Below are 25,218 nucleotides of genomic sequence, written 5' to 3' on the forward strand. Positions count from 1 at the left end.
ATTACTTATTATATACACACACAAAAAATAAAACAGATAAATTAATAGAATAATTACTAATAAATCAAATTGGATTGTCTGACTAAATTTTAATTTATTGTAAATTATTTAATTCTCAAATCATAACTTACTAATGTTAAGTTAGTCATATTTATATAAAATATGCTACTTAATAAAATGCTGAGTAACTAGTGGGTTATTACATTATTAAAGTAGTTGACACCCTAACCACAAAATAATTCACTTCTTAAGAGTTCTTAGAAGTATCATGAAAATTGTTGTTAGTAATTATTAGTTACTAAGAAGTTAATACCATATTGTATTCATGGTTTTTTAATTTTTAGTATATGTACAAATATTTATAATTTATTTTATCCATACAAGACTTAAATAATAACATAAATATTTTTTATTAACAAATCAATTTTTATATTAAATAATTAGCTAACATTTAATGGAATATGAAAATTTATTGTTGAGACTTAAAACTAATATGTGTAATGATGCATTCCCATTTTAAGTATAAAATGTTTTTTTTCTTTTTTATAATAAACATACATAAACTGTACTTCATCTGTTTGACATTATAGTCATATAATTAATGGATGGATATAAAATCTATTTAAAACGTTAATTTGAATCAAGAAATGAATTTAAATGTAGCTAGTTAATAATAAAAGTGAAGTAAATTTAAAACTTTTTCATTACATCTTGGCTCCTATCCTAGCTAACTTATCGGCTTCTTCATTACCAGTAATTCCTTTATGACCAGGTACGTATGTCTATAAAGAAAATTGTTATTAGGCTTGGAACAAAATTTAAAGTAAATTGTTTTATTTTACCCAGCTAACTGAATCCATTGACTGGATTCTTTTATTTAATATCATAAACATTTCTTTGTTTTTCACTTCAGCGCCTGCACTAGTTTTCCACCCTTTAGTTTGCCAACGCGGCATCCATTCATTTACACTTTTGATGACAAAATCTGAATCTGTGTGTATACTTATTCTAGTGAGACCTGAATACAAATTTATAAATAATACTGTTTAGAAAAATTTGTAAAAATAATTTGTTTAAACAACATACACAGAAATTACCAGTAGAATTAACTCGTTCAATTGCTTTAATGGTAGAAAATATCTCAGCATTGTTATTAGTTTGTGTTCCAGGTACTTTTATTGCCAAATTCCTAATATAAGTATTTATTTCAATAATGTACTATAACATGATTCATCACCAGAGAACGGATTTATATACAAATGATATATGTACTGGAATAAGCTTTTTTAAATCTGATCAGAATTGATCTCAATTTAGATCATTTTATTAAAATAATATTAACTATACTTTTCATATATACAGTTTTAAAGTGCACATTTTTTATTTTTTCTTATATTTTCATGCTTACAGCCACATACTATTGATAAGATATAAGACCAGTTCTTATAGCCAAAGATAAGATGCCATATGCAACATAATATATATAAATTAAATTAATATAGATTAATTAAAATGTTAAAGTTTAAGCAACTTCTGATTTTCCAGTGCAATAAGGTAAAAATGAATTTAATTTTATCATTACATTTTAAGTGCATATTTTTCAGCATATTACAGTATTTTTAAAAGCATATTTTAAGGATTTCTTGAGCATTTAAATCCGTTCCCTGTTTACTACAAAAACACTTACAGAGGATGATTTTTTCCAAACCATACTCCAGCCCCTGCAGATGCTCCTTTAAAGCCATTATTCGAACAAGCGCCATCAGTATAAACAACAACTTCATTTTTTTCATTGAATGTGAAAGATTTTTCTAAAATTAAACAATATTAGCATGTTATCTTTTAATCCAATATCTACTAAATAATTAATATAATTGATTCATTTAGTTTTTATGTTATTTTTGTAAAAATATATTTTAATCATTGCTTTAAAAGTTTAAAAAACAAATAATGAAATAAGCAACTATTTATTTATATTATGTGAATAATAAATTATTATATTATATTATCATGTGATGTTAATAAATAACTGTTATAATTACTTGCTGATTCTAGTTCAGATGGGAGTAAATCGATACTATCAATAGCATCAATATATGGAGAACACATATCTTTTTCATCAGAAAATGTCAAGTTTTTATTTGATGGTGTACTAATCAAACATTAAAAAATACATACATTTTTATGAGATTGTTACAATCTAATTATATAACATGTAAGTACTGGTAATGAAATAGTTAATTTAAAAAAAATTAAAGCTAATTGCAAAGTAAAAATTATAACAAATTGTCTTGCAAAAATATTTCAGTAAAAGTGTATAAGATTAAATGTAATAATGAAGAATACCAGTTTAGAGAAGTTCAGAAAAATTTACAGGAACAAAATAATTAATAAATCAATCCTATAAAGTATAAATTATTTCTTTCATATTACTCAGGATAATTATATCTCTATTTTATACTAAAAAGCTAACATACTTTACGGTAGTAACCAAGGACAAATTTTCTATGGATTCAGTTTCATTCACATTCAATATTTTATGAAGTTTACCAATAACTTCATCATTTAAAATCTTCAATTGGTCTACACAGTTCACCGATAATCCTGTAAAGGATGATACAGCAAGCAAATCACTGAACGCCATTTTAATCTGAAGAAAATAGCCAACTATTAGCAACCAATTATTAATAAATTAAAATATAAATAAGAAAAATACTTTTTTTATGTGGTCTTTTACTGAACTGATCGTAAAGTTTGAATTTTCAGATCTTTTTCTTTTTATTCCTTTGAAATGATCATTAGTGCTTTGTGCATTTTGCACAATCTGGAATTTGAAATCTTTAATATATTTTTCTGCTTCTATTTTTGTATCAAATTTCTTAGCATACGAATTAGGAGTAGCATCTCTCAATCCACGAGCCATCTCCCTGTAAATAAATATTATAATAATTAATAAGAAATCAGGGAGATCCAAATAGTGTACTAAATATATTTAAAACATAATTTTACAAATTGTGAATCAAGAAAAAATGTTAGGTATACATTACGTATTCAGATAGTTATAACTGTTATTAGTATTGATAACTGTTGCAACAAAAAATGTAAATTAAAAATCAAGCAATTTGTTATGTTTTTAGTTAAACAAATTTGCTCAGTAGAATGTGTTAAAGTGCATATTCAAATGCTGATTTGAATTTACCAGTTTTCTGCTATTGCACCGGTTTTTTTAGTCTTGAAAATTACAGCGTAAAACGGCATCTTAAAGAAGCAACTAAATATTCGTTTAATCGATAATAGATTACGATATTTATAACTACTGAAATGCATAAAACTCGTGATTCGTGGCAGTTGATCATAAAAAACTACACATTACCTATCAAGTATCAAAGTAACAACGATAATAATTTCACAGACGGTGATAATTTTAATTTAAAATTGCTTAAAACATAAATATAGCGATACTAAGATGTGAGTAATGGTTGTAGTTCAAATATTCATGCTCAACCACCGCAATTCAAGTAGCTTGACTGTCCAAGATAAAAATTGAATAGTTGTAAAGTAAAATTTAAATATGAATTCAATTTTAACTATCACGTTTATAGATAAGAAGAATATAATATGTTGAAGATCTCACAATTCATGCAGCTGATATGTCTGAGGTGGTCGATGGTCACATAGATCCCTCGACAGTTAGATCCTGGGGGATAACTGACGCAAGAGAATATAATTGACGGAGAATTCAGACGTCCACAAGAATTTTATACATTTATTCAATTTATAATTAAAAGTTTTTTGTTTTTAATTTTAATTTAATTTTACCTTAATTTATACAGTAAAAAACCAGTAAAAGTCCAGTGGCGCCGATCTATATTTTATGTAATGGGGAAAAAACGCTGGTGTTAAACCCACCTACTAAAAAAATGTTTAGTTAGCTACGTTCGAATGGTACTATATTTATTTTTAACTATATACATACAAGATACTGCATAACAAATTATTTTTGATTATCACCTACCCACCCATAAATATTTGTGGGGAATTTTCCCCAGTTCATACCCGTGTTCGGCGCTACTGTTAGTATATATACCAAATTTGAAAATTGACAAAACTGGATATTTTAACGAAAAATAACGATTTTAGGTATAGTTATTACAAAAATATTATTTAAAGACACCAATTCGTGTATCATTATTTAATACTAACAGAGAAGTATTCAAAATATTATGTAGATTAGTTTTAAGCTGTTTATGCCGTAAAATTATCAACACCTGCAGTGGCGGCTCGTCAGGGGTCCTTGAGACGGCGACTCACCATAAAAAAAAAAGTAGTAAAGCAATAAAAAAGTTTAAAGAAAATTGTAGTATAATTTAATATTTTTATCTATTTTGAAAATAATTATGATGGTTTTCGATATTACTATTGATTATTGAGAATATTATAATATTTTGTATTATATTTTTACATTAATAATGAGAAGACGGGTGTCATTCAATAATATTACGGGCGAAGAATATCGATAACAACAACTAATTTATGCGATGCCAATGGCAGAAACTTTGAATGAGTCTAGTCTCAATGTACTGAACAACATCTATACAATCTACCCCGCCCTCCGCCTTGTTGTGACTATACATTTTGTATAATATTGAGTACACAATTGAGTCTCTCGAACGGCAGACTCCCTAATAAATTTAAATGTCTGGCTAATAATAATATTACAATATAATAAAACAGTATACGATCTATGGACATGGATCTATCATATTAATCTATCATCTATGGCAATCATCAATCTTTGCTAATCGTCGGAGACGATTGACGGTTGTAAAATGTTGTAATAATTTTAACGGAGAAAAAAAATCTTCATTTCGAAACGCGGTAAAGACGGACGAAAAAGGTGTTTCTGGGTCGACGACGTGGTTACTGAACGTATGGACATTAAATATGACACAACTAAGTTTCACAAAAAAAAAAATCGATGTTTACGTGAGTTTGATTTTCTATACTTTTGGAGCTTAAATTTACTTTTTTTAGACATAAAATAAACAGGGGTGTTCCCATAGGGTTATACTACATATACGAGTATAGACATATACTCTCAAGATTCATTTTCAATATTATAGGTATACTGCGTATGCTCTTAATTTCAATTTTTTCTATATTATTGACACGCTCTTTACTAGCTCAACTCCTATAGACCATAAGAAAAATATTCTTAATGTATTAAATGTTTATATTTGATGATATAGTATACTCTCAAAAAATTAAATGGGAACACCACTGAAAATAAATATACTTATTGCACCGGGCAATCTTCTACCCGCCGGGTGACGTATACGTATGCATATTTTATTCCCCAACGCGCAATGCATCAAATACGTAAGACCAAAAATATATAATCATCATACTACCAGACCCATTTTATAGAATAATAAATTATATTTATATTAATTGTAAAAATAGCATTTTTCATTTTTAACCGGCCGAGTACCTGACTAATATGTTTTTTTTATCCCTAACAAAAATAAAAAGTTTTCCGAAAAGACACATTAATATTTTATAATTGTCTGAATTTTAAATTTTGATGACATTATTAGAAATTCATTTTATATTTCTGTGATAAATATTTCTCCTCAACCAATTTTTGTTTTTTATAGTAATTTAAAAACGAATTAATATAGTTATTTGATAATTTTAATAAATGTTAATGTTTGCATTTCTTATAAATATTATAGTTTTTAAAATATTTTGACTATACATTTATAGGATAAAATAAACATAGCATAATAAATAATGCATTTATTATATATATTGATATCGCAATTTATCTAAACATATTAATTAGAACTTATTGATTAATTTTACAATCAGTAAAAATAGTATGAGTTTGTATTATTCTTAAACAATACAGTACCGAAACGAAAATGATATGTGTTTATATGTGTACAATGAGTTAAATGTGAATAACTGCTTGTATATAGAAATTAATTTTATTAATTTTGTAAGTCCTTCTATATTATATGAAAAACATCATAATCTATTAACTGTTTAGTATGTAATATCAGTTTAATGATTAAACTTTTAAATATTTTTAAAATTATTAGTCATTTAGTTCAGCCAAACCGTATAAAAACGTAAATAACCGTTATACAATTATAATTTTAAAAAAAATTCAGGATAATATACAATTATTATGATTTTACGTATGAAATAAATTAGATACCAAAAGTTTCGTATGTAAGACAGCTGAAATATAATAATAAATCCTATAAAATCACAAAGAGTTCTATAAAAAAAAACATTATTATAATATTTATCATCCATGGCAAACGACAATCGTTGTCATTTGTAGGAGACGATTAACAATTCTAATAATTATATTGAACAGTCGTCAAACAACAGCCTTCAGTACATGACAAGTACTCTCATTTTTAAAAATTATTTCAATCATTCCATTTCGAAGCGTAAAGAAGACGAATGATGAAATAAACTAGCTGTTTCTTCGGTGGCTGTGCACGTTTGAACTTTAATATGACACAGCTTGATTTCGCCGAAAAGCGTCGAAGGATACTTGGGTAGGTTAATAATTAACCTATAATTATGATAATAATATAATTATATTTTCCTATAATTTTAGGGTAGTAATAAATTTAATTTTTATACTTTGAATAAATATTTATTAACTTGTACAAGCTGCCACCCCGATTACTTAGACCTGTACTTTATTTCCGATCGTCCAATGCAGTTGGTTGGCAACCGGCGGGTTATTGTATACGACCCGTTTTAAATTCTTAAACGATGAAATCTTTTTTTAAATATTTTATAATTTTAAAGTTCAAGATAATATTTTTTTCGTAGTAAATAATCTAAGAATATAAAATTTTTATTTTTATTTAGTCCGCAAATTGTTTTTGATTTGTGAATATGTATTTTTATAATTTCGACAAAATTAATTAATTTACTAAGTTTTAATTCAAAAATGCTAATCATAGAATGTTGAAAATTTTACCAACTTTCTAACCTATATATTATATAATTATAAAAACATTTTAACAATTTTAAATAAATAAAATTTTTATTTTTATTTGTTTTGAATCGATAAAAATTATTAATAGCAAATATGATTTAAAATTTAATACAGTGTTCCTCATCAGTTACTAAATTACTGTAATAAAAAATGTAAAGTCACGATATATTTTAATAAACGTTTAAAATCAAAATAATGATAAATTTTGTCTAAATCTATACAATTTTCAAATAATTTTTTCATTAGATATTTATATAATATGTCTTTTTATCTACAAATTTAATATAGTAATTTTTTAAATACAACAAATATAAATGGTTTACTGGAAAGTCACATTATTTTTTATGACTGAAGTTCAATATTTTATGATTTATTGAGTATTAATTTTTCATCCCGAAAAAAAAAAACTAATTCTTGTAAAGCGATTTTTATATTGTGTTATAGACTATAATACTATAAAGTTTAAAAACAAATTATCTTTAACGGAGTATTTCTAATTTATGTTATTATTTTAAAAATATTTCAAAATATATTTATACAATGTTCTTTATTTTTTAATTATTACAAATTTTTAACATTTTTAAAATGTTCAAATTATTTTTTTCATTAGTATTCATATAAATATTTTTTTTTTATATTTACAATTTTAAAATGTTCTATAGGAATTCTCATAAGCATTTTTAATGCAAAAACAAAAATAAAATGCTCACTGGAAACTTAAATTATGATTGTTTGAAGTTCAGTATTATATAATTTATATATAAATTAATAAAATATGCGCCTACAGCATCGCTTACATCATCAGGGTAGCGAATTTTTCATCAAAAAGGAAGATATTTTATTTTAAGTTTAAAAAGTAAATTGATTCCCCAAAGCATTGACTAGTGACTAGATATTATTTGTTACAAGAAACAACAATAAACGAAATGTATGAATTTTTTTCTATTATGATAGGGGTCTTCAGACACAATTACGTATGTCAAACAGCTAAAATAGAAAAATAGATCGTAAAATATCACAAAGAATTCTATATAGATTTATCATATTATAATATTCGTCATCCGTGGCATATGACAATCGACATTCGTCAGAAACGATTAACAATTCTATAATAGTCTTAATGAACAATACTGAAGTACATCATGACAAGCACTCTCATTTTCATTTCGTGCTGTTTATTTTCATAAAATGTATTTTTATTCTCATTTAGAATCACGATGAAGATCAATATGAAGAAAATTTGCAGTTTCTTCGGCGGCGGTGCACCATTACGTATTATAAACTGAAGACTGACACAACTCGGTATCCCGGGAACAGTCGACGATTACGTAAGTTTTTTTCTTATTTTTTTTTTAGGATTAAATTTACATTTTAAACTTAAAATAAAATATACCTATTCATTTATATGAACAATGGGCTACCGGGACGATGTAATCGACGTAAGCACATATTTTATTCCCCAACGCGCAATGCATAAAATACGTGAGGCCAAAAATACATGATAGTCATATTAGTATATTAGTATATTACAGACTTAACAGTTATAAAATTATAATTTAAAAAAAAATTCAGGATAATATACAATTATTATGATTTTACGTATGAAATAAATTAGATACCAAAAGTTTCGTATGTAAGACAGCTGAAATATAATAATAAATCCTATAAAATCACAAAGAGTTCTATAAAAAAAAACATTATTATAATATTTATCATCCATGGCAAACGACAATCGTTGTCATTTGTAGGAGACGATTAACAATTCTAATAATTATATTGAACAGTCGTCAAACAACAGCCTTCAGTACATGACAAGTACTCTCATTTTTATAAATTATTTCAATCATTCCATTTCGAAGCATAAAGAAGACGAATGATGAAATAAACTAGCTGTTTCTTCGGTGGCTGTGCACGTTTGAACTTTAATATGACACAGCTTGATTTCCCCGAATAGCGTCGAAGGATACTTGCGTAGGTTAATTGTCCTATAATTTTAGGGTAGTAATAAATTTAATTTTTATACATAAAATAAATATTTATTGACTTGTACAAGCTGTTACTCCGATGACAGACCTATATTTTATTTTCGATCGTCCAGTCCAATGAAGTGGTCGGCAACCGGCAACCGGCGGGTTATTGTATACGACCCGTTTTAAATTCTAAAACAATAAAATTTTTTATTTATTTATATTTTATTATTTTAAAGTTCTAGACAATATTTTTTTCCATAGTAAACAATTTAAGAATATAAAATTTTTATTTTTATCTGGTCCGCTAACTGTTTTTAATTTGTAAATGTGGCCTGTGAGTTCAAAAAGGTTACCGACCATGCATCAATGATGAAATTGCCAAGAATAAAACAAAGTCGTTAAGTATACCTTAGATCTTGGACGTAGCGAAAAATGTATAATGATTTTAATTATGTAGTTTATTTTCTGTTTGTCATGAATTCTTGTAGCAAATATGATCTATTTGGTACTTTGGGTAGTAAATAGTAAAATAAAACAAAAAATTTCAGATCTTGCCATAATATCGGAAAAACAACAAAACTGAAATAATTACGCTATATCCTTGTATAATTTCAACCCGGAGCAAGATTGGCAGCATCAATAAGAAGCTCATCTTAATATCAACTGCCGAAAGGATTTGTTTGTATTATATTATAATTTTTAGAATCGTAGTAGGTAGAGTATACTATATATAATATTTATTAGTAAAGAAGAATTTGTCACAAAGTTGATGGAAAATGTGTGGACTGTATTTCAACACGGAGGATGATCGGCAGTATCAATAACATCTGAATAACAAGTGTCGCAAGGCTGTGTTTGTTTAATACTATAATTTTTTGAACAGTAGTACAGTATATTATGAATATTTACTTAAATTATATTTAACTTTAATGGGTTTTTTTTTCAGATAATATACTGTACTACGGTTTTAGGTGTTCTTTTTATTTTAATAACACGTTGATAAATTACCAATTTTTTTTTTCATTACATAGCTAATTCATCTTTGTGTATGTTTAAATTTATATATTTTATAGTTATTGTGCTGTTTAACTTTCTTATAAAAGAGAGCGAGGGATTTAAAAGGTGGCCACCGAACAGAAAGTTAAACTGCAATATACTATAATCTTCTTAGTTCTTGTTTACATTTTTAACTGATAAATTATGAATAAAAAATTTAAAATTAATTTAAATCCAAAAATAAAAGAACACCAACAAATATATTAATATATTAAAATTGTTTTTTTCTATCATTTAAATTGCATTTAATCTGCACATTAGTTTGTAGTTTTATAGGAACCATACATTTTGCTGGATCATGGACTACTCACCGAGCTTATGGAAAATGTGTCGGCACTCGGCTTCGTTTCAACCGGAGGAAGATTGGCAGCATCAATAATAGCTCATCTTAATATCAACTGTCAAAAGTATTTGTTTGTATTATATTATAATTTTTAGAATCGTAGTAGTTACAGTATAATGTATATAATATTTATTAGTGAAGAAGAATTTGTCACAAAGTTGATGGAAAATGTGTCGGCTGTATTTCAACACGGAGGACGTCTGGCAGCAGCAAAATGAAATTCAGCTGATAATCAACTGTCGAAAGGATTTGTTTGTATTATTTAATAATTTTTAGAATCATAGTAGGTACAGTATACTGTATATAAATATATAATATTTATATTTATTAGTGAAGAAGAATTTGTCACAAAGCTGATGGGAAATGTGTCGGCACTCTGCTTCGTTTCAACCCGGAGGACGTTTGGCAGCAGCAAAAAGAAATTCAGCTGATAATCAACTATCGAAAGGATTTGTTTGTATTATACTATTATATAATAATTTTTAGAATCGTAGTAGGTACAGTATACTATATATAAATATATAATATTTATATTTATCAGTGAAGAAGAATTTGTCACAAAGCTGATGGGAAATGTGTCGGCACTCTACTTCGTTTCAACCCGAAGGAAGATTGGCAGCTCATCTTATTATCAAGTGTTGCCAGGATGTGTTTGTAATATAGTATAGGTTAGGTTAGGTTATTATATTAGTATATTATAATAATTTTTATTTAGTTGTCCCCTTACGCGTCAGCGCTCATCTCTCATCCACACTCATCCAACACATTGACTATCGCCGGCCGGCAACACACATATTATACACATTACCCGTTTTTGTAGCATGTACAATAGCGAAAATCATATTTTTATTCTTAGGTTTCCTTATTGAAAAAAATTGTATAGTATTATTGATATTTACATAGTTTAAGTTATTGTATATTTTTTTTTATTATTTGAATGCATTCATATGATCAGTGGCGTATTTAGGAATTTTAGAATAAGAGCAACACATATTTTGCGCCTCTCCCCTAGAAAAAAAAAACTAAAAAACTTCTACACCGCGCAATGGTGAAACTTTTAATACCATAGAACACCATGTTACATAAATACTATAGTATTCTATGCCTCTATGGCACACATTTGTTGTGACGGTACCCAAAGCCCCTACCTAAATACTCCCCTGCATATGATGCGTTCTCACTTACGATGTGGATTAGGCCTACTGGGGACACCACAATAAAAAAAACGCGCCTTGTGTAATACCTCATAAAGTTATTAAACAATACGGACAACGTACGTCGTTTAATAATGAAGGTGGTGTGGAAAGTTACAAATTGCATACATTTTTTTATTAAATATCAATTATATAATTATTTATATCAAGAAACGAGAAATATTAACGTTTTATAAAGTATTACAATAAAATAGTTTTGAAAAAAAATATTCTTTGACTTGTACGTACTTTATATGTATAATTTACATATTATATAATACGTACACTATTGGGTATTTGGGTTTGCGATGTTAGTATGTTACCTATTTATAATTATAACGCATTTGGATTTTGGAAACGAGACCTTAACATCATAAGCTATTGGCTTGTCAATATTTAATTTATAGGTAATTTTATTTTACAATTTGGTTTTTATGAATTAAATGTTAAGTACCTAAATAAATCCCACAACAATTTGTCAATAAAAATAGGTCTTTTAATAATGATGTACTGATGTCTTATGATGTTTTATGAGCTTATTATAAAAGTTTAATAGCACAGATGACAGTGGCGTCATTCAAGTTTTCAATAGAGGGGGCAAAGGTTTTTCCCAGCCCGAATGGGTAAAAAAAAAATCCGCTCGCTTTGCTTGCAATCAAATAATATCTACTTACATTTTTATTGAATTACTGTTCCCACCTCACCTATTCATTATTATACTTAATAAGATTTTTTTTTTACTGTAATTGTTACAAGCCTTTTTATTAACTGGGTAATAACATAATTTGCAAATATATGATAGCAAGTATTTTATAAAAACAATAGTACAATCCAATTAAAACTCTGTAAACTATTAAGTATAACAATTTTTATTAATTAAGAAAAATATAGTTAATTTATTAAAGGATATATTCTTTTTTTTAATCTAAATGATAGGTACATAAAATCGAATTTAGAAAATAATATTATCTTAAGTTAGGTATATTATTTATTTTTTATTTTTTATTGCTCAATAACAGGTTCAGGTTTTGTTTGTTTATTAAACATTTCAATAATTGTTTTTGATTCTAGAGCGATTTGCTGTAGTTTTATTTTTTTTTTGCACGATGGTTTTTAGCCGCACCAGCCATTTCTTTTTTTTTAAGAAATGTTTTATCCATATCAAAAGAATAATGAAAACACGCGTCACGAAAAAAAATTAATACACCTATGTAGAATAAGCGGTTACTGAAACTGAACTAATTTAACAAAAAAATACTTTACTGTGAATTGTGAATTGTGATACACGACTGTCGCCGGTTAATTGAAGTCTGAGGACTGAGATCAAGGATAAATAAGAGTGTCAATCTATTGTTGTTTTTAGAATTTGTAAATTAATAGAATTTGTAGATTTTAAAAATAAAACTATATGGGATTATGATATTAATTATTATTATTGTGCGTACAACAATATTGTGTTCCAAAATCCTTTTTCTTCACAAAACACATACACAAACGCACACACAAAACATACATGCACATCTCGCATGTGTCTAAATATAAATTTATTCCAACTATCAATTAATTAAAAATGTATCACTGTGACAATAATTTTTTAGTAGTTAGACTATAAAATATTTTCTGAAAATATAAAAATAATTATGTTTTTTCACTAATAAAATATAATAATGGTTAAATGGCAAAAACCGGACACCGGCCCATTGGGCTGCTTTTAAAATAAGACAGGGGCAAATGGTCATCTTGCTCCCCCTTAAATGACGCCACTGCGGTATATATAAAAAAAATGCAAAAATTTTACAAATTATGTTAAAATATGTATTTATGACGAAATATGTAAAAACATGTGAAATAAAATATGTTTTATTTTATTGCAAATCACGTGAAATGAATTTATCATTTGCAATACATGTTTTGGTAAAAATACGTATTTATATATAAATCTCAGCCCTAGTTTTAGTAGTTTCACTGAAATTTCATGCTCATTATAATTATGATTTGTTTTTTTTTAAATTTAATTTTTATTTATATGTTTTTTCTATGATACAATTTTTGTTTTCCGAGTTTTTGTATATTATCTTAAACAGCACTGGTTAATCAAATTTATTTTTCATCTCATTTTTTTGTTTATAAACTCTATAAATACAATTTTATAAGTTGCTTATTTTGTTTCATTTTGTTGTATTTTTGGTTTTTTTTTATATTGTTATTGATGTTATTATATATATTTTTCACATGTAAAAAAAATATTATTTATTATTTTATTTTCTTTGTTATATTTTCAAATATAATTTTTAACTACCAATTCTTATATTATTCTGTTATTGCAATAGAATTTATTGACACGAGTGAAATTTTTTACAATATGTTTAGTTGTACTTTTGTACATTATATGTATAAATATCAAATGTTTGAAAATCTTTCTCATTTTTGTATTATTATTTTCAGTAAATAAATGTGTATCAAGAGAAGCAGCAATGACTCGAGAATACTGCACCGGACGGGACATTAGTTTACATATATATATAAATATAAGTTTTAATACATATTATATAAGTTTATACTTACTATTATATATATACATGCCCTATAATCATAGGCGCAATTTGAAATTTAAATTTGGGGGGATTGGCCCCCTCCACCAATTGGACTTCTGATTTAATATGTATTTTATATGTATCTAGATTCTAAATATAAAAGTTTACAATAATTAGGAGACAATATTTCATAATAATTAAATTATAACCTATATAAGTAGTTATAACACAAGGTATATGTGTTGCCTGTTAGAAAAGGACAAAAGGTCATAAGTTTAATAACTACTATATATGTATATACTCATATAATATCAAATAATAGATATATAATTTATGTAGGTATAGCATTTAATTCATATTGTGTTTGTTACAAGATTACGTGAATAAAAACTCAATATGATATATATATATATAGTCATAGAGAGAGCTATATAAAAATGTGCTAGATAATGAATAGGTTTATTATACATTTTGCTTACACAAATTATGAAAAAAAAGTTGTTCGAAGTACCTTAAATATGTTTAATATGCCAATAAGCGTCATAGTAAGTTAAATTTTGTCGAAATTCGATATTCACATGTAAAATAACGATTTCTTATCAAATATATGTATATTTTTTTATGTACCTACCTATCTAATTCAAAACCAAAACTAACCATTATAGACTTGAAATTTTCCAAACCTTAGTATTTTCTACATGTGATATAATTGTATTAATATTTTGACTCATTTTGAGCTATTATTATTTATTACAGACTATTGAGAATACTTTTTTTTAGTATTAAATCTTTTTATGAAAACCATTAATTGGTATATATAATATATTGATAACTTGATATGACTATTGACTTATAAGAGGGTTTTAAATACCAATGTATTAATATAATAAATTAGTTTTGTTAATTAATTATTTTAAAAGACATATTTCGTATGCTAATGTGTATGTAGACTAATTGATTTATTGCAATGTATAACATATTTATCAATATTATATTTATATTTTATATAATTATTAAAAAGCATATATAATTTAATAATAACTACCATAGTATTTTAATAATATAATTAACGAATGGTACATAATTGTGCGATATTAATTAATATTTATATTTAGGGTGGTTTATGATAGTTATTATTGATGTGTCAAAAGAAAATTTATCAATTTAAGTTAAATAATTGGATGATCTACAATTTTTATTTAAACATTCCCGTAACTGTGTTGTCTTACAAATAAATAGTTATAAGTTATAATTATACATAGATATTTAATGATATTATAATATTCTTTTGATTTTGTTACGTTCGGAAGTACCTTATTATTTTAAAGTTGGCTACAGTACATTTTTATAATTTATTGGTATAGCGGTATATCTACTTTAAATAAGGCAAGTACCTATTGAATAGGAAATTTATACGTCAAAATAGCTAAATGGGAATATGGGATCAAGGTCACTTAACCTAACCTTTCCTCTTTGATTTTAAGAAATTGATGTAGTTTTTTATTTTTATTAATTTTTCTCCAAGAAAACAATGTGGATTCCACTGAATATGTTTACTCCATAAAAGAATACCAGGTTAAATATCATCCTATAAATAATATTTAGTATCTGACTTTTAAAAAGTATTATTATTATAATCAATTTTTTAAACTTCACTTATTTTTAACAGATTGATATTGAAACTAAGGAACAATAAACTGTAAAAGATTAGATAATATATTATATATATATACCTACCTATCTATATAAATAGCCGTGTGCTGACCGCGTGTGGCCTACATTTTGTTAGAATCACTTGGACTTTTATATGTGAAAAATCATTAAAAATGAGAGCTTTAGAATTTGGTAAGTGTAATATCTGAAAAGTAAAATATACTATATTATAAATATGTACATAATTATCACATTTGACTTAGTGCGAGAATGAAAATTCAGTTAATGTATTTATGTGTTAATTACTGTTCTATGTTGCAGTTTTTATTTATTCCTTGGTCGTCTCTGCATATTGTAACGAGTTGGTGTTTCCCGAAGGATTTTTATTCGGGGCTGGTAGTAGCGCGTATCAAGTAGAAGGAGCATGGAACGTCTCTGGTATGTCGATGTATTATTATTTATTATTATTATATGATAAGTAAAATTACTGTATTTTATTAGATAATAAATAAGATACTTTACTCATTACTTAGAGATTAAAATAATGAAGTTACTTTACTTGGTACTAGAAATTGTAATGAAATTACTTAACTTTTTAATCCACAATACTTCCATCACGTAACATATTTATATATATATATATATTATATATATAAATAGTTCATATCATGTATATGTATTTCTCTAATTTCTTTTTAAATAATTTGATAAGCAACGTAGGTAGAATATACTATATACGTAAAATTAAAATAATATATTTAAAAAAAAATTGATGCAATTATTGCGGTTATATGCCATAATATATTAATGTTAAATCTTATTATAAAAATTACTTTCGTACGAATAAGGTAAGACCGAGAGTATCTGGGACGATTTGACGCATCACAGGAAGCATTTGATGTTCATACACACGTTCTTGCCGAAGATAGACAACAGCAATCATTTGCCCGAGCCGTCGGTGGACGCCCAGCTGTTTGCCTCCACGAGCACCCGTATCCTCGGCCACCAACCCACAAAGTCAACCACGTCTTACATGAAGGCCGTAAACAAGTACATGGAACAGTGGCTGGATGGCGGTCACAATTCGTGGGTCGGTGCGTCGCCGCTGTCTAGCAACATCAGCTTACTATACAACAATAACAATTCGACGAAATTTCCCCAAGACACGGAACCGTGGATGGCCGATCTGCCACGCCGACCGCCTAAGATAGTCGACTACTACAAGGGTGTACCCATTTACGAACCGCTGCCCGACAAAGTGCTTCGTACTGTGCTTCAGCTTCCCTCCGTCAACGAAATTTCCACTTACGATTTGTACACCATGCACACAGAGTCCCGCGCAGACCTCGACACGGCTACCGGAGACGTGGCGTGCAACTCGTACTACAAGGTCGACGAAGACGTCAAATTGCTCAAGGATCTCGGGGTAAAGACTGCACCTATATAAGTATACCTTGTAGATATTACAGAATGATTTTTTAATCATGAAATAGTTGTTTTCATCTCGGTAGATTTTTGCGGTTTTGTAAATATTTTTTTATTTTTATTATGAATGTAAAGTCTTTACGATACAATTTTATCATTGCTATTTTTTTTTTAATTTTTAGTCTCACATTTCGGAAAACAATTTTTCTGAAAATTTGAATATTTTACTTCCTGCAATAGTCAATTAGCTCTAAATATTTATAAATTTTAATAAAAATAAGCGAAGTGGAGTGAAATAAAGTATAAACTGATTGAATTGTACTGGCGCAGTGTTATGCGGTTATGCCTGTAAATATGTAGTTAGTAATTACTTTTTAACTTTTCCAGGCAAAAGTGTATAGATTTTCATTAAGTTGGCCAAGATTATATCCAAAGGGAAATGCCCGAGAATTTAATCAAGATGCTGTGAATTATTACAATAGATTAATCAACACACTTAAAGAAAATGGTATCGAACCTTATGTGAGTATTCGAGTTGATAACAATTGTCATCGAAAATTAATTAATTATTCAATAATAATATATAGGATAAGTACAAGATATCATTATTTATTTTTTTTGTTAATTATTACATTCGAAAAAGATTCAGAGCAGAGATTATAGATACATACCTGATTGTATGTAGTTAATTTATTTTTTAAATTTTTAATGCTAACAAAAAAGGAGATACTATTTTTTTGAAATTCGTTAAAAATAGTTGAAATACTTTTGATTTAAAAATGTTAATATTTGATATTTATAACCTATCTTAATAAATAAGAAAATAAGTACCTGAAGATTCGATACATAATACCTAGTTTCAAATGTGATTTTTCTAAATTTACTAAATTACAATTTAGATATTTATTACTATCAATAAATAGAAAATTACACATAATTTTTGTGTACTCGCACAGTTTAATTATGCACTAATAAAAACATATTAAGTCTTATATAGCGTAATTGATTATTCAGCAATTGTTTTTTAATAATGTGGTTAATTAAATAACATGGAATTTAAATAAAGGTTACAATACATCATTTTGATTTACCAAGGCATCTGCAAATGATTGGTGGTTGGTCAAATAAGGCTATGATAATTTATTTTTCAATATTCGCCGATTTTGCTTTTAAAACTTTTGGTGACAGGGTGAGTTTCTTTATAACATTATTTTTATTAAAGTATTAATGTTTTATTTAATTTATAATTAAGTATGGTAAATTAAATAAAAAGTATTTAAAATAATTTAGGTAAAACTGTGGACAACAATTAATGAACCTAGTGTGGCAATTGAAGGATACAAGTCTGTGAATGCTGCTCCAGCATTAGGACATCATATGAGTGGTGTAGCCGACTATTTAGCTATACATAATATGATTCTTGCCCATGCTAGTGCATATGACATTTATAAAAAAAAATACAAATCTACCCAAAATGGTAAAAAATTAATTAATTGTTTTAAACATTTAAACAATTGTATCCTTTTTGTATTTAGTTAGACTAATAATAATAATTACGTATAATAACAGACCAAATTTATTATAGTATTATTATTTATAAAATATAAATACCTAGGTGGCTAGGTATATTGTTATTAATGTTATTACTTACAAGTTATAATTGAAATATAAGATATTCAAATTTTACAGCTTTTAGGTATTTTCTATTGATTATTATACAAAAAACATTTACTATATTAGTATATTAGTATCTACATAAATTATTAAAAATAAAAATAAAATTTATTTCTAGAAATTAACGAATTGTCTTGTTATGTATGACATACCTACTATACATTATTGTTTTTGTTACATATTATAAGTTATTACGTATTATAATATGTTTATTAATTTTTTTTCAGGGAAAATTAGCGTTAATATAGCTGGTGATTGGTATTACCCGTTAAATAAAGACAAACAAGAAGATAAAGATGCTGCTGAAATAGGATTAAAGTTTCAGGTAAAATAATCGTTTATTCATAAATATTATGACTTGAATAATAATTGAATATAAAATTTGGTTTTTCAATAAATTGGTAAAATAACTACACAATTCTTGATCAAAATTATAAATAATTGTTTAATTAATATATGTTAGGCCCACAAATAATGATACCTAATTCGTAGCTAAACTTGCGATCGGATAAATCTAAGTATAAATAGTAAATACACAACTATCCGAATTAGATGAAATGGTATGTTTTATGATATTTAAAACTTCAATAACCGTCTTTTTAGATAATCGAAATCGGGATTTAAAATCGTAATTATCCTATTTATTAATATGATCGATCCTACATCTTATACAGTATAAGGTCTTCGAACAGTTCGAACATAGTTTACGTACCTGTTAAGTTCATTATCGCCATCTTCAAAAAGTATAGCTAGCAAGGTCCACGATGAGTTTCATGATTGGTGATGACGTTGAGTAATAACTATTAAGTATAAGTATGAAATAATAACGTGGATAGAAAAATTCAAATTCGCATATATTTTGTTATCTGATTTATGAAATAACTACAGTAGTAATAACTACTGTGATAAATGCAGGTGTAACCCTGTAACCTGCAGACAGGGCTGGGCAAGATACCTCAAAAAAAGTATCTAAATACAAGATATACAAGATGTATTTATAACTAATATTTAAATACAAGATACAAAATACGATAATATTTTTTAAAGATACTAGATACAAGATACATGTATCTGAGATACGTATAAGATACAAGATACTTAATATATTTATTTATTATTATTAATTTCTTAATTTACCTTGGATACAATTTTCTCACTCAAATTTTAAAATACATCATTTATATTATATTATAGCTTATAAACGTATAATAATACGGTATGTATTGATCATTATCAATATAATTTAAAATAACATTTGATACGCTTAGAATAATAATACTAATAATAGACAAACGAAATAATAGGTAAAAAGATTTACAGTCTATAAAAAATATATAAAATATCGCTGATATAATATCATCGTCAGACACCAAAGTTACTTTAATCTAATCTTAAAACATATTATTACTTATTGGGCGATTAGGAAAACTGATATATAATAATGAAATACGAAACATATTTTTTGAATGTATTTATAGTATCTTATTAATCATAAAAAGATACTAGATAAAAGTCAATAAAGTATTTAAATATCCAATAGAAGATACATTCAAATTATGTATTGTACAAGATACAATTGTATCTAAGATACTGCCCAGCCCTGCTTGCAGTTATTGGAGGAAATATTAGCGATTAGCTTAACTTCTAATTAAGCTTTTCAGTTAGCTTAAACAAGGTTTGATAAACAGTTTAACTGGGACATACATTTAACTGTCAGTTAAATCTCACTATCAGTTAAATATGATTGAAAAACCGGGAATATATAACTATATTGCCCGCGATTTAAAATTACTTGAGTACAATCTAGCACTAGGACTTCTAAGTCTTGAAAACTAGCACTTTCATAAGATTGGCTTATATTTAGTTTATTACATTATATAGAAAATGTTTATATATCTAATAGTATGTTATTCATTTATTATAAAATATTGTCTTAACATTTCCTCATTTCCAGTATTTCCACGAATAATTAAAATTTAATTTTCGTAAAATCTAACCATTTTTTATATTAACACTATTCCATTTTAATACTTTAATTTGTTATAATACAGGTTGGGATGATACTTCATCCATTGACCTATGGTGATTATCCAGAAGAAGTACGATACAGAGTACAAAACAATAGCGAACGATTAAATATCTCTAATGTGCGTTTCCAAAATTTTTCTGACGATGAAAAAAAACTTATTAAAGGTGTGTATTTATTATATTATTATATTTATTTTTACATTTATTACGTTTAATCAAATAAATTTAATATTGTAAAATAAGACAATTCATTTTTAGTATTTTCATGTACCTACTAAAAATAATATTTACATTTAAAATACTCGCATACGTCGAGTAAAATTGCAATGTATCTTATAATATATTACACATAGATATAATAATTAATAAGCCTAATAAGTAATATTGTAATAATAGGTAATATTTTCAATGTATCTGTTATCATTATTTTACTTACAGGTTCTTATGATTTTGTGTCATTAAATCATTATATGTCCTTCGAAGTGACTGATTTGCCTCCAGACGAAAGAGAAGGAAAAAGTGTAAGTGAACTTGATACAAATATAAAAAAGATGCTGCTTAAAAGTGACGAAGAACTTGAAAATAGACCATGGTGTAAGGTAATGAATACCTGCTATAAAATATTTTAATAATTGTCATTATAATAATATATATCTACATTAAATTCACTGTCAATTATAAATTTATAAAATAACAAAAGTGTCAAAAATAAGAATAGTATAGTAGGTATTTAGTATTTTGTATTATCTAACTTTATTTATAAATTACAAAAATAGAATATTTTTTACTTTCTTCTATTCAAATTATTAGTTAATACATTGTATGTATATACCAATTATACCACAATAATAGCACTTGATAATGGATATTATTGAAATCATATGTAATTAATGTAATATTATTTGATATTTTGCAATGTTACATAAGTTTTTATTTAAAATTATATATTAATACAGCCAATGTTAGCTTTGATTTCGCCAATAAACTTTTCATATATAACCATGATTTGCATGTTAATATCAAATATTGGTACAATACATGGTTATACGAAAAGGGCTGAGACAACAGTTAAGTTGTCCAACACTTTAGATGGGGCCGCATATTAACATACCACACATTACTGCAGGCCTACGGCAATTTCTGATTGGTATGCTGATGGTTTATTAATATGCAGTACTGCGCAGCCGGACCTGTGAATGATAATGTATATTTACAATGCTTAACTGAGTTTGAAAAAAGTATACTTAGCCTGCAATAAATATAATCTTTGAAATAGAATATATATACGGAGTTTAAAGTGCCCAAAATGTTTCATTGAGTTTCTAAACTGAATTTAATTTTTTAAACAATAAATCTAATATAATCCTAATATATTTAATATATATCAATATTTAATAAAACTCATAATGTTTTGCGGTACTGGTAAAAACTTCTACCCAATGTAAAAAGTAATTTATAATTTACGACTGTTGACCGTTGGGACAATAATATAATAAATAAGTTATTATTAATTTGTATTCTACAATTTATATACAATATACATTATTTGCTAGAATTTATAACTTTACCTAACTGGTTATTCTATAAAATATGCAAACTAGATCTAATAAATTAATTTTTAGAAATCATATCTCCTAGTATACACATTATGTAAACAACGATTGAACGATACAATATACTTAAACTATTTTTTTTTTATAGTTTTAATATGCATAATATTATATAAATGTATAGTTTAAAATGTTTAAATGATAAATTTATAATTTTTAGAATATACCGGAAGGAATGTCTTTAATTCTTAATTGGATTGATAAAACTTATAATCACCCAGAAATTTTTATTTCTGAAAATGGATATCCAGAACCAGAAGGATTAAATTTTTCTTTAAAGAAACTGAAATACCATCACGTATGTACCTATAGTATAAATTATATAATATTTAAAATAAGTAGCTCTAAATAAGTAGTTTTAAATAAGACCCGAAAATTATTTCCAATACACAATTAAATTTTCTAAATTAAGCTTTAAGTATTTATACGTCAAATTTTTTAATTTTTTTTTTTTTAAAAAATTGCTTTGATAAATTTAAAAAAATGATACATAAATTGTTTTTATAGCGAAATATTTTTATAAAGTTCAAATATCAATAAATTCATGACAATATAGCGATTTTCCTTTTTTATTTTTTTTTATATTTTATTTAAATTATGTAATTATATATGTAATAAACAAATAATTTAATTAGTCATTATTCATTACTCATAACTTCATTAATAAGTAATAAGAAATAAATAATGTTATATAATTAACACTAATAATCTATAGGAATTATTCATATAAATTCATTTAAAAATAAAATCAAAAAAATCTATGATTATGTTAGGTATTATGTTTTTTATTCGTGATAATAATGTGCATTATTATTTTTTAGGATCACTTAAACCACACACTAATTGCAATGAACAATTACAATGTAAAGGTTATCGGATATTGTGTTTGGTCTTTAATGGATTCGATGGAATGGTTGAATGGTTACAGGTATTTTCATCCACTTATAAAATAATAACAGTGATAATCATCAAATTATATTGTTATATGTGTTTGGACAGTGGCGGATCCAGGATTTAATTTTTTTTTTTTTTTGGGGGGGGGCATAGTCCAAAACGCGAATCTTAAATTTTTCAGTAATTAACAAATACATACAAATATGTGTATTTAACTTATGCCAATTGGGGGAAGGATCCTAGGCCCTTCGGCCCCCCTTAAATCCGCCACTGTGTTTGGAGTAAGAAATATTGAGTATTAACTCTAATAATTTGAGTATGGTAAATAATATATATTTTTTAAATTAATAATAAATGTACTCATTCACAGATTTTTTTTGTTTTCCGCACCAACCATTTATTTAAAATCATGCTTTTTTGAAAATTCATTTTTCGGTTGTCAGCATAATTCCTTATGCTTCGAGAAACTACTCTGAAAATTTAAAATAATTTTAACTTGAAAAGTACTACATGGTCTATAATACATTTAAAATTTTTAAAAACACCTGAATGAGGAGCACTTTATCTAAACTTAGACCAATTTGAAAAATTACAATCTATTTGGAACATTTATTTAGACTTTCTACAAAATAAGAATATTACAAATGGTTCATTTTTAAAAATTTCGATATGAGCAATATAATGATTTCTATTATAATTTGCATACAAGTTGTAATAAATTATCATAAGTATTAAGTGCACGAAGTGTGTAAATATAATTACCATAATTTCTGCACATGTGATTATAACTTATTAATTATTATGTATAAGTAATAAGTATTATTTTCAAAGACACATAAAAAGTTCTTTTTCGTTAAACTTTTTTGTCCAATATTGTTTTTTTTTTATTAGATAACATTTTAAAAATAGATTTAAATTCAACATAATGTCAAAAAAATAGTTTCCATTTAATTAATTAATTAATTTTAATTAGGTACCTATTTATTAAATTTCTGAATATCTAGTTGATAAAATCAAATAACGGGGACTGGGGAGACTGAATGTGAATTAAAAAAAAAAAATCAATGTAGAGGGTATTCATAAAACTACACACATACCTAATCAATAAAATGCACTAAATGTCAAAATGAATGTTTTAAATTTATTTTGTAGTTATAGTATATGAATACAATATATTATATATTATTATTTTAAAAATATGATAATTAATATTATATTAAATAATAAATTTGCTTACACGTCTTATACCGTATAAGTAATACGTAAATTATAATCATCGAAATATACGAGTGTATGGCATTTAAAACTTGTATTTCATTAGGTTGAAATATGGAATTTACAAAGTCGACTTTAACGACGATAACAGACCACGTACAAACAAGTCATCAACCAAGTGGTTCAGCGAAGTATTCACAAATCGGAAACTGGTTGAACCGTTCTTAACAAACGAAAATTGTTGTAAAAATAATTAATAGTGAAATAATATATAACTCAAATTACATAGCTATAATATATTAATATGAGTTTGTTTTTTTTTTATTTATAAATTATTTAATACTAGAATGATATATAAATAGTTATCATTTCTACTGCAGATTCAAAGAGCACATAATGTGACTATGACATAAATCTTAAATAAAATTATAGAACAATTTAAATAGACTAAAAATCAAAATATTTAGTCATTAATGACAAAATTTCAAAACTAATAAAATATTTTGTAGTTGAAAATTGATAAGAAATTTTCTTTTTATACTTACAATTATAAAATATATCGAAAATTTCTTTATACGTTTTGCAACCTATATAAA

General features: G+C 25.7%; 2 protein-coding genes and 1 long non-coding RNA gene across 3 annotated transcripts; 1 reads left to right on the forward strand and 2 right to left on the reverse strand.

Annotated features, from left to right (window-relative positions):
* Positions 1–450: 450 nt before the first annotated feature.
* LOC113550356 lies at positions 451–3,576 on the reverse strand. The gene is made up of 8 exons (XM_026952113.1): positions 3,200–3,576; positions 2,717–2,927; positions 2,478–2,650; positions 2,043–2,152; positions 1,688–1,811; positions 1,098–1,189; positions 843–1,018; positions 451–782 (listed from the first exon to the last, which is right to left on the reverse strand). Exons 1-8 carry the CDS (start codon positions 3,325–3,327, stop codon positions 705–707), a joined length of 1,092 nt encoding a protein of 363 aa, XP_026807914.1. The 5' UTR covers positions 3,328–3,576; the 3' UTR covers positions 451–704.
* Positions 3,577–8,919: 5,343 nt separating this feature from the next.
* On the reverse strand, positions 8,920–10,465 carry LOC113550055. The gene is made up of 3 exons (XR_003404990.1): positions 10,365–10,465; positions 9,101–9,186; positions 8,920–9,012 (listed from the first exon to the last, which is right to left on the reverse strand). It is a non-coding gene; the product is annotated as an uncharacterized LOC113550055 (long non-coding RNA).
* A 5,365-nt stretch (positions 10,466–15,830) lies between these two features.
* LOC113547827 (myrosinase 1-like) lies at positions 15,831–24,925 on the forward strand. Its single transcript, XM_026948346.1, has 12 exons — positions 15,831–15,968; positions 16,098–16,214; positions 16,625–17,202; positions 17,589–17,723; positions 18,268–18,390; positions 18,492–18,678; positions 19,103–19,200; positions 20,927–21,068; positions 21,342–21,502; positions 22,674–22,811; positions 23,335–23,441; positions 24,729–24,925. The coding sequence occupies exons 1-12, from the start codon at positions 15,950–15,952 to the stop codon at positions 24,877–24,879; spliced, it is 1,956 nt and encodes a 651-aa protein (XP_026804147.1). The 5' UTR covers positions 15,831–15,949; the 3' UTR covers positions 24,880–24,925.
* Positions 24,926–25,218: the final 293 nt, after the last annotated feature.

Source organism: Rhopalosiphum maidis, chromosome 4, assembly GCF_003676215.2.
Source record: "Rhopalosiphum maidis isolate BTI-1 chromosome 4, ASM367621v3, whole genome shotgun sequence".
In the NCBI taxonomy this organism is placed as follows: Eukaryota; Metazoa; Arthropoda; class Insecta; order Hemiptera; family Aphididae; genus Rhopalosiphum; species Rhopalosiphum maidis.

Coding starts and splice junctions, on each gene's coding strand:
- LOC113547827 (XM_026948346.1), top strand. Junction 17,724..18,267: donor AAAATGGTATCGAACCTTAT/GTGAGTATTCGA, acceptor ATTTAAATAAAG/GTTACAATACATCATTTTGA. Junction 21,503..22,673: donor AAAATAGACCATGGTGTAAG/GTAATGAATACC, acceptor TATAATTTTTAG/AATATACCGGAAGGAATGTC.
- LOC113550356 (XM_026952113.1), bottom strand. CDS start 3,327: ATGCATTTCAGTAGTTATAAATATCGTAATCTATTATCGATTAAACGA. Junction 2,928..3,199: donor GGTGCAATAGCAGAAAACTG/GTAAATTCAAAT, acceptor ATTTATTTACAG/GGAGATGGCTCGTGGATTGA. Junction 783..842: donor CAATGGATTCAGTTAGCTGG/GTAAAATAAAAC, acceptor TTTTCTTTATAG/ACATACGTACCTGGTCATAA.